Here is a 9,853-nt window from a genome sequence, read left to right on the forward strand (position 1 = left end):
CGCATGAAAAATGAGGGAAATAAGGAAAAAAAACGGGGGGAAAAACAATCAAGAGAGAAATTATTACGGGGTTTGTAGATCATGAGTCGGGCAGTTGACGTGCGAAATGGTGGCAACAGTATAATAACCCGGCAGCGTAGAGAGCTCCATCATCTGTGCATCTGAGTCAGTCAGGTGTGCAGCCACTGAGCGGCGGAGGATGCTGTCATCAGCACAGCCCTACCAACATTACAATAACAGAGTCATCTCCCTCCTCTGAGGAACATACAAAGGCTTTTTTTTTTAATGTGATATCATAAATATATTGTATTCAACGTCTGGTCAAAATGACATAGTATATTATAGCTTATTTCGATTTTGAATAGGCCTAAATGGTTTCGTTTTAATGCAAATATATTTGTTTATTTTGGGCTGTTCTATGCAATAATAAGCAAAACCCCCTTTTTTCCTGTTAGAATAACTTCTCCTGATATCTGATGCAGACACACTAAATTGTATCATCAACGGTATCAGTGACTTGATTATAATTAGCGTTTATATTAAGAACCGCTGTACGGCCTCCGGCCACTAGGTGGTGGTATATGTGTTCACTGACGCAACGTCAGTCCTTTTCCAAGATGTCGGTTTACGGGCCAGCGGTGAAGATTCACCCCGTCGTTCTCGCTTCTATATGTGACTCTTACGAGCGGAGAAATGAGGGAGCGAGTCGTGTTATCGGGACCCTGTTGGGTAAGCAGAACGTTTAGGGATCTTGCTTTGTGATAAAACAGGTTGACGGGCTAGCCGGCTGACGTTAGCTTCGATGCTAACGTTAGCTCTGATGCTAACACATGTTTGCTTGGAATCAGTCCTGTAGAAGCTAACTCCAAAAACAGCTAGCTAGCTAGTAGTGTCTCTTATAACAGCTGGCTGTTCGCTCAAATGATAACGATGGAAACAATATCTGCCAAGTCATCTAACCGTTCTGATGAATTTGTTTACTACTATGACACACATCAACCAGCACTGAACCTTGTTATTGACGTTGATGTTAGCCTGTGTTTGTGGTCGTCATTATTCTCGCCTCTCATGTACCCTCTTGTTTGCGAGCTAACAATGCTAAGGCGGTTAGCTCAACACTAAAGCCTAACTTTAACTTTTACCGTTTGTCCTTCACAGGTACTATTGAGAAGCACTCTATTGAGGTGACCAACTGCTTCTCTGTCCCCCACAATGAGTCTGAAGATGAGGTAAGTTCTGAAACTCATTTTACTCACAGACTGTAGGTAAACCTAGCTCGGCTTTAATATATGAACAGTCAGACTTCTCCAGATTGTTTAGTCAGCCTCAATGGGATATTGTTATGCAGAGACTGAGTAACATCAATAACAAACTCCAACATTATATAAACACAAGAGGTATATTACTGAACTAAAACCTTGGACCTTCATCTTATTACTTATGATTATGTCATTGAGTCTGACAAGAGGCTTAATGGGAATTTGATAGGAAATCCTACATGATCTCGTCCTGCAGAAGATAATTCTGTGTTTCCTACAGGATTTTTGGGGTGTCAACCTAAAAGCATCAATCTGGTACAATTTGAGAGCAATATTAAGAGAGCTTCAGATTCCTAATACAAAATGTAAATCAACAAATAAACTATGATGTAGTACAAAGTATATACAGTGATTCAATGTAGCTCCACCTTTACCAGCTGCAACATTTAAGTGATGAAGACAATAATGAATTAATAGTTACAATCCAATGATAGATATTATTTAAAAAAGGGCCGTTCTGCATAATGAGTAAGACTACTTTTCTGAAATATGTCCTGCAAGATAGTGAAGTTCACTGTTGGACATCTGAATATGGTGGTAGATATTGTATATAAGTAGTGAAAGAAATAAACATGGTTGAGCTAGATGGCCACCTCATATTGCATTGTATTAGAGGAAAGATGTTTTGTAAAGAAGTGTCAAATGTGATCCTCTTTGCTCACAGGTTGCTGTGGACATGGAGTTTGCTAAGAACATGTACGAGCTCCACAAGAGGGTGTCACCCACCGAGGTCATCATCGGATGGTACGTCAGCTGAGCGAATTTAAAATATCAAAGATTGAATTAAAGAAGGGAAAAAAACAATCTCACCACAGTGACATCTGTCCTCACAGGTACGCCACTGGCTTTGACATCACAGAACACTCGGTGCTCATTCACGAGTACTACAGCCGCGAGGCCACCAACCCCATTCACCTGACAATGGATACAGCTCTGCAGAGTGGCAAGATGAGCATCCGCGCCTATGTCAGGTGGGCTGATATTCCTGTCGTAGACTCTTTTGTTGTTGTTGTTGTGTGTGATCAGCTTCAGATTGAGACTGTGTGTGAATGTGCTTGTGTATCTCCCTCACAGCGCGCAGATGGGTGTGCCAGGAAAGACAGTTGGTGTGATGTTCACCCCACTGACTGTCAAGTATGTCTACTATGACACTGAGAGGATAGGCGGTAAGAATACAAACAGTAAATTAAGATGATTGTTTGGAAACAAATGCTTCCTGAGTAAATATCTCTTATCGTGATATTTTTTTTGTAGTTGGGGAGAAATATTTATATTGCAGTGTCTAAAAACGTAAAGGTGTGCATGTTATTAGAAAATCATCTAAGATACTGCCTATGTGGTCGTTCATATGTTGCTCAAAATGCATTGAAAACACCAGCCATGCTGCTTTTATCCTGTTACCCAAGGTGCTTAGGGGGTGATGCACTACTACTGCGCCTGCCATTACTAAGCAACCAAAACCTCGGCCGCAACGATGACAATGAAGTTGCGGTAATTTAACAGTAGGCCTTATTGACTGAACTAAACAAAGATAAGTGGATTTCCAGCACCGTAAATCCCGCACAGTAGCTTTACTGCTGAATTTGGCTGACCTTTCACCCGGCTGTTCAGTCCTTGTAAGCCAAGTGAAACAATCTGTGGAACAGATAGTAAAGCTCCGGGGAATCCTGCACTAAAATGATTCCATGTATGACTCCATGTATTTGCCGACAACTGATATTTACGGAAGAACGAAAAGAGAGCTGCCAGCTGTGATTGGTTGTTCCTTGTCACATGACATGCGTTCCAAAAGTTGCACTATTTTCATCTCGGGATGACGGAGCAAAAACCGCAACATGTGAACGGCCCCTAATCATGTATTTTTACAGCTAATATCATTTATTCTAACTGTCTTGGTACTTGGCTGGTATATGTAGTTCTGTACTCTAACAATCCCAACTGTTTGTTGCAGTGGACCTCCTGCAGAGGACGCGTGTACTTCCGAGTCGCACCAAGGGGCTGACCTCTGACCTGTCCCAGGTGGCTGGCTCTGCAGCCAGAGTACAGGACATGCTGACCACCATGCTGGCATACATTGATGATGTTGTGGTGAGTGTTGGAGCAAGTGGACCGATGGTGCGACTTCAATCGGATATGATTAGTCCATTGTTTCTAACTCTAGGACATGACAAAGCAACGCCCTCTGCTGTTTGTTTTTTGCTGGTCCTGTTCCGGCGCTGCTGTGTCTCTCGAGATCATTTGTGAAGTAATCAGGTGTATGGTGGCTGTAGAGCTAATGCTGTTCGATCTGTCTCAGTCTGGCAAAGTGGCGGCAGACAACAGCGTGGGTCGCTTCCTGATGGACCTGGTCAACAAGGTGCCCACCATCTCAGCCGAGGACTTTGAGAACATGCTCAATTCCAACATCAATGTAAGTGCTCCTCGTCTGCTAGAAAACTGTATCTACGTTAATTTCTCAGATAAAGAATTTTTCACTGATTGTTGTTTTTTGCCTCATTGGATTTAGTTCATCTCCTTCAGCTTTCCATTATCAATGTACTTGTTGCACTACAGCATGAATTCAGGCTTTGTTTTCTAATGTTCCTGCTCTCCTGGCTCCGCTTGTCTAACTCTTCTTCACTTAGCTCTTGTCCATCACACACAACCATCATAGGAACACGAGTAGTTGTTACATCTGGACTCATGTTATATCCCCATGAACAAGCTCCCAATAACAAAATATAAATGTTTTGTTTGTTGCAGGACCTGTTGATGGTGACCTACCTGTCCAACCTCACCCAAGCACAGATTGCTCTGAATGAGAAGCTGGTGCTGCTCTGAGGCAGATTTCATTTGAAGTGATTCATATTTAATTTTTTACAATTTTTTTTTTCTTCTTTTTTTGGCTGAGATGAATAAAGATGTTTAACAGTCATACCGTGTTAACCCTTAGGTCTTTGCTAATGTTACTACAAATAATGCAACTTAATTTTTATGGAAAAAGGTTGTATTGCTAATAATGTAATCTGGCTTTTTTGAATAAATGTCCCAGAGCTTAGTTATCACTGTTAACGCCTTCGGTGCAGCTTTACACTGATGATTGTATTAATTATTGATTATTAGACATTAGACACATGACGAGACGTGTAGTAATTTTCTTAACTAGACATATCTAGTAATTTTGTTAACTAATGGGTTAATCATTTGCGCTATAAAACTATATTTCCTAGAGCCTGTAGTGATGTTTGAAATTGCTTATTTTGTGTCCAAAACTAAAATATTTTCAATTCACTTTCATATGTCAAGGAAGTCGACCTCATATTTAACTGAAAATGAAGATATTTTTACATTCTTTTGATTGGATTTTTTTTTGGCAACATACACCAAAGACTTAAATGCAAGAAGGCAGCTTATTTAATTTTTTTATTAATTCTCAAACATACATTCAAATCAGAAGCATAGTTAAATCCTTCACATTGTGACAGGCCATGCCCGGGCTGAGGTACATGTGAAGCTTAGTGCAAGAAAGTGGGCATGAGGAAGTCACACAGATACGATTACTGCCCGTCTGGGAAGCACATGTCAATCTGCTGGATCACACAAAAAATCAGATTTGTTATTGCCAAGCTGTTGCAGAGTCACACTGTCCTCAGGATTTGATATCTGAGTCGGTGCCTTTCTCGGCTTTGTTCTGAGGCTTCAGCATCCTCTCCAGGGCAGCGTAGCTCTGCACCGCTCGGTCGTACACTGAGTCGCCGGTCGACTTCACGATGGTCGCAGCCTGCTCCGGGTAGTAGAGGGAGGCGGTCACGGTCATCAGGCCCACCGGGTAGATGAGCCTCTTCGCCCGGGAGCCTCTGGCAAGAAACAGCCCCAAGATACCGGTGAAGCCGATGACTCCCGCCCGGGGATAGAAGTCCTTCGGCGGGTTCTTAAAGTAGGCGTAGGAGTCACTCCCACACTTGACAGCACTTTGAACTTTGGGTTTAATTTGGTCATAGCTGCCCCGACACCAGCCAGTGTGTATGGCTCCGTTAACTTCCTGATGGTGGCGAATCTCTGCTCCAGCTGACCCGCTTCAGGAGGCTCCTCGTACGGAGACTTCTGCTGCGGAGGAGCGCTGTACAGCGTCAGCTCGTCCCGGAGCAGATGAGTGGTGGTCTCTGTCTCTCCGTCACCGGCAGGAGCAGCAGCGAACACGGGACTCGGCAACAAACTCTCAGCTCCCAGCATGGCGCTACCTGTCACCTTCAACACGATCCCTGCCGGCCTACGCATTCACTACGGTGTCTGAGGAGGGACATTACTGATGGCTACTCGAAGCGACAATCACGCCGCCTTTTGGTTCACGTTTATTTCGCTTGAAGAGCACAAGGTAGTCTTTGGAAAGATTTTAATATATACGGGTTGTTTACCACAAATACATATGTGGTATAAAATGGTTATTCCATAATTTATGTATAGGCAGTTACTGGTGGAAAATGTAGGCACTTGTTTTACTGTGAGGTTCATTTTATGCCACTTTATAATTAAATGTTACTACATTTTACAACTACTTTGCAGATTAACCCTTTAAAATACCAAACACGACATTCTTATATTAAATTGTACCTTGTTGTAGATCAAACTGCTTATTAAATACAGTGTACAACAACATACATAACTAACATAACATAAATAACTCAAACCAAAGTCGATATTAAAATGCTGCTAGACGTCAGTTATGATATTCTGACTACTTCGACACTTTTGCAAGTTTTTAAGGAATGGGACTTGCCCTTTTTATTTTTTCTACTTCTACTCTTATTTTACTATAACTTTTTAAATGGTGTTTTAATTGATTCACTGTTTGTTGAGTATGTTATTAATGAATTACTAAATGTGTTTTAATTTTACTATTATTTTTAACTGATTATTACTGATTACTGATTATTATTATTATTATACACTTACTATACTGTTAATAACATCGCTGTGACTTTTGTATTTATTTATCCATTCCAGTTTTCATTCATTCATTTTCTTCGAGGGTTTCCTCATCCGTCACTATGACGTCACTGGTTGCCACGGATCTAGCGTCAACAGCAACAGTCCAAACATTCAACAATGTAGCAGCAGCTATATGTAAGCTACATATTCAGGCAAACGCTCATAATTTATGTTTATCGAATAGTTTCCCCCGTTTTTTACAGACTGCCGTTTCAAAGGAGTTGTATAGTTGTTCCTGTTTGGGGATATAACGTTAGCTATATCGCGTTATATTTAAAAAAGGTAAAAGTAGATTAGTTCTATTCTGAATGGAGTGTCTTGGAGTATCTTCCGCTCAGCACCTGCAGGCTCTCTCTACCTTGTTATCAACTCAGCAGGATGATGATGGTGATGAAGACTGTAAAGTAAGATATTGTACAATCAGATTTTGATTGTTCATTTATTACATTCGGCCTTAATGCAACAGCAAATGATAATACTGTACACATGTCTCAAATATATGAAGAGTCTTTAAAAGAAGATGCACAAAGTAACTTTAGTGCTTTTGTCTTTTAACTGCCTTGTAGTGACTGAAGATTGAAGGACTGGATACCATTCGTGTTTATTTGAGTGTCTATTTCTTGTATGATTATCTTTAAGAGATTTTTTATTCCATTTTCTGTCGTCTTGCTGATGGCTGCCGTTTTTCAATGTTTATTGAAGATATGTCTTATCGTTTTTACGTCATATATTCTAACCCAGAGGAAGTTTTTAAGTGTATGTCTGTTATTAAGCAAAAGACAAATGAACATGCGAGAGGCCTAAACTCTCTGTTGGTTTACAATAACATGAGTTAATCTCAACAGAATGTGACTGCTTGTGCAGGACTGGGTCCTGGTCACATCGGCCCCCCACCCAAAAGAGATAAAGAAGGTAATGCTTTGTATTTCTCTTGAAAATAACGTCTAAAAAAACCCTCCTCAGTCATTATAGTAACTCAGATGACTTGATGAAATATACAAACATAACTTGTGTGTGTGTGTTGCTGTTCATTTAGTGTCAACTGTCTATGAGAAGAAGAACAGCAAAGATATATGGAGCGAGGAGGAGGTGGCTGAGGGCTCCCAGTATGATGATTTTGCTGACCCGCGGCCACAACCTGAGTAAGACTGCAGGGCAGAAAGAGACGCACACCAAAGGGTTCACTGGTGTTTAAAGGGGGAAACACTGGAAAGCAGACGCATCTTCTCTTTGTGGTTATTTCCCCCCTTGTCACAGTCATAGTGAGTCTCTTTCTGTCTCTTGCAGCTGTTTTGCATCTCTTTGTAGTAATTTTTTGTCTCTTTGTGGTCTTTTTGTGTCTCTTCGTGGTTGGTACGTGTCTCTTTGAGTGACATTTTGTAGGTGAAGGCCAGGGGGGGCCCTCACACTTTGGGCCTCTGAGCCTGTGGCCGGTAGACCCGTTCAGTCATCCATCCTGAAAGGGAGAACAAAACTGAAGAATTCAGCATTATTACACCTCAGCTGACACTCAGTTGAGACTTTAAGCCATGCTTAATTCTGCATGTTGCTGTTCTCTATTGATTCAGTCCAGTGTGATGTGAAATTACTTTAAAGTGTATACTCTTTGTGTTCAGGTATGAAATAATCCTGAAGCAGAGTGTGGGGACAGAGGATCTGTTCTTGGGCTTGAACAGAAAGGACCCATCCTCCATGTGTTGTGAAGCCATGCTGGTAATTTATCCATACCGCCACAGGATTGTTATATTGAAATACATGTACTTGTTTTGATACTGAAAAAAAAGGAACTGTACAAGGATGTGATCAGGGACAGCAAGAGACACACAATCAGGATGCTCCCATTGCCAAGTGTGGGCTGGTTTTGGAGAATTCATTTTAACAATTAGATCATTTCAGGCTCAACAAAGACAGTAAATATTTTGAAACTGGAAAGTATAAAAACTGAACGAGCAAACAATTTGACTGTTACGTAGCACAGATAAGGCAGACTAAGTGTAACTGTTAATAAAGAATATTAAAAATCTTTATTTTTTACCAGAATCCAGGGAATAATGATCTATTACAGCCCCAGCTAGTTTATTAGAACTGAAAAAGCAATGTTTATTCACATCGTAATGCGGGTGAGATATCTGTATCCTCTTTGAATGAAAGTAAAGATTGAACATGTGCACAGTGTACAATATTAAAGATGCTGACTTGTTCCCTCTCTTAGGTGAAAATCAAACTACCAGACACCGCAGCAACAGATGTAGTCCTGGATGTAAAAGAAAAGTTCCTTGATCTACGGGCGCCAAAATAGTAAGGCGTGCTTTGAAAATGTTCTCTTTCATTTTTAATCCCCTCAAGACGGAGCAGCCTCAGCTCAGACCAAAACCTCCCATTTAGACATTTCCTTTTAATCAGAGGTTCATGTCAAGATCTGAGCTTCGATTTGCTGTTTTCCCGCCACTCTTAACATCCTCCTCCCTCAGATACACGGTCTCCTAACCTGTCTGCTCCCCTCTCTTCAGTAAACTGGGTCTTCATCTCCCACATCCGACCCACAGCCACGGGGGAAAGGCTCAGTTCTTCAGTGAGAGGGGGGAACTGGAGGTGACTCTGCTCCTCAAACGCCCCATGGATTTTATCAACATGCAATGAGAAAAACTGACGAGAGCCACGACTATTCAAAAGACACGGAGTAGTTGTTTCTACATGTCTTGTCTGATTCCATGAGTATTAAAATGTGTTTTTTCTAATAAACATTTGTCTTATTATGTGTTTGTTTTCATCATTTGAGGATGAATGTCTTTATTATGGATGATAATACAAGAACTGTGATTGCAAAACACGATTAAGGGGAAAGACATACATTCGGTTAAAATAGTTTCACGCCTGTCGTTACACAATACTCACACGGCCATGTGTGTGTGTTGTTGGTGACTTTTAATTGTTCCTTTTCTTTGGGAAGATGCCCACCTCGTTTGGCTCTCAGACTACTGACGCCTCATTAACTTTGGCTGAAAGTTGGAATGTATTTGTGCACAGAAGAGCGTCTGTGGATTTTGTGTCCCATCTCTTTCATTGTTGTCACACTGGGAAGGGATTATTTCAGGGCCAGTAAAGACAGCACAAGTTAAATTGTATTTAAAAATGCTTTATTCGCTGCCCCAATGGTTTAAGATGAGCAAACATTAACAAATATAAAGCACAATCTAAAGATGAAAAGACAGGAGCAGGAACAAGTTTAGAAACAAGAAATAATGGCAATAAACAATCCATAGTTGACCATTAACTTTTAGAAATATTACAGTGACCAATAACTATGTCAACATACATGTGATCACATAAGAATTGTATTGATATAGACGTGTAAAAAGTCTGAACCATGTGTTTCTGTGATGTTACACTGTCCATATTTTCATTGTTTTCTGCCAGCAGCAACTTAACATTCGAGGAAGTGGACTTGGAACTGAAACATTGCGAATTAAAACCTAAGATAAGGTAAGTGGGACCAAATAAATAAAATCTCAACATCCAGAAAAACAATGAAGGTCCTGTGTATCAGTGAAGCTGCTCATTGCACA

General features: G+C 40.8%; 3 protein-coding genes across 4 annotated transcripts; 2 read left to right on the forward strand and 1 right to left on the reverse strand.

Moving 5' to 3' along the window:
• The first annotated feature begins 596 nt into the window (after positions 1-596).
• eif3f (eukaryotic translation initiation factor 3, subunit F) lies at positions 597-4,356 on the forward strand. The gene is made up of 8 exons (XM_079285668.1): positions 597-729; positions 1,159-1,229; positions 1,984-2,063; positions 2,153-2,290; positions 2,394-2,485; positions 3,271-3,407; positions 3,616-3,729; positions 4,062-4,356. Exons 1-8 carry the CDS (start codon positions 618-620, stop codon positions 4,137-4,139), a joined length of 822 nt encoding a protein of 273 aa, XP_079141794.1. The 5' UTR covers positions 597-617; the 3' UTR covers positions 4,140-4,356.
• A 354-nt stretch (positions 4,357-4,710) lies between these two features.
• LOC306789641 (MICOS complex subunit MIC26-like) lies at positions 4,711-5,576 on the reverse strand (the record flags this gene model as incomplete). Its single annotated transcript, XM_079285676.1, is given in 2 exon segments — positions 4,711-5,319; positions 5,322-5,576. Coding segments are annotated over 2 exon segments (627 nt in total). The 3' UTR covers positions 4,711-4,947.
• dnaaf6 (dynein axonemal assembly factor 6) lies at positions 5,547-8,938 on the forward strand. Of its 2 annotated transcripts, none has more exons than XM_079285678.1 (6): positions 5,547-5,673; positions 7,133-7,199; positions 7,324-7,429; positions 7,904-8,000; positions 8,500-8,585; positions 8,798-8,938. In XM_079285678.1, the coding sequence occupies exons 1-6, from the start codon at positions 5,608-5,610 to the stop codon at positions 8,925-8,927; spliced, it is 552 nt and encodes a 183-aa protein (XP_079141804.1). In that variant the 5' UTR covers positions 5,547-5,607; the 3' UTR covers positions 8,928-8,938. The 2 variants fall into 2 exon arrangements, with proteins under 2 accessions (XP_079141804.1, XP_079141803.1); XM_079285677.1 differs by lacking the exon at positions 5,547-5,673 and adding an exon at positions 6,560-6,691.
• The last annotated feature ends 915 nt before the right edge of the window (positions 8,939-9,853 follow it).

This window comes from Melanostigma gelatinosum (genome assembly GCF_949748355.1).
Source record: "Melanostigma gelatinosum genome assembly, chromosome: 15".
In the NCBI taxonomy this organism is placed as follows: Eukaryota; Metazoa; Chordata; class Actinopteri; order Perciformes; family Zoarcidae; genus Melanostigma; species Melanostigma gelatinosum.

Bases quoted from the DNA above. Each gene is read 5' to 3' on its own strand.
- eif3f (XM_079285668.1), top strand. From the start codon at position 618: ATGTCGGTTTACGGGCCAGCGGTGAAGATTCACCCCGTCGTTCTCGCT. The intron at 730-1,158 runs GTAAGCAGAACG...TGTCCTTCACAG, and splicing joins TGTTATCGGGACCCTGTTGG to GTACTATTGAGAAGCACTCT. The intron at 2,486-3,270 runs GTAAGAATACAA...TGTTTGTTGCAG, and splicing joins TGACACTGAGAGGATAGGCG to TGGACCTCCTGCAGAGGACG.
- dnaaf6 (XM_079285677.1), top strand. From the start codon at position 6,596: ATGGAGTGTCTTGGAGTATCTTCCGCTCAGCACCTGCAGGCTCTCTCT. The intron at 6,692-7,132 runs GTAAGATATTGT...TAATCTCAACAG, and splicing joins ATGGTGATGAAGACTGTAAA to AATGTGACTGCTTGTGCAGG. The intron at 8,001-8,499 runs GTAATTTATCCA...TCCCTCTCTTAG, and splicing joins TGTGTTGTGAAGCCATGCTG to GTGAAAATCAAACTACCAGA.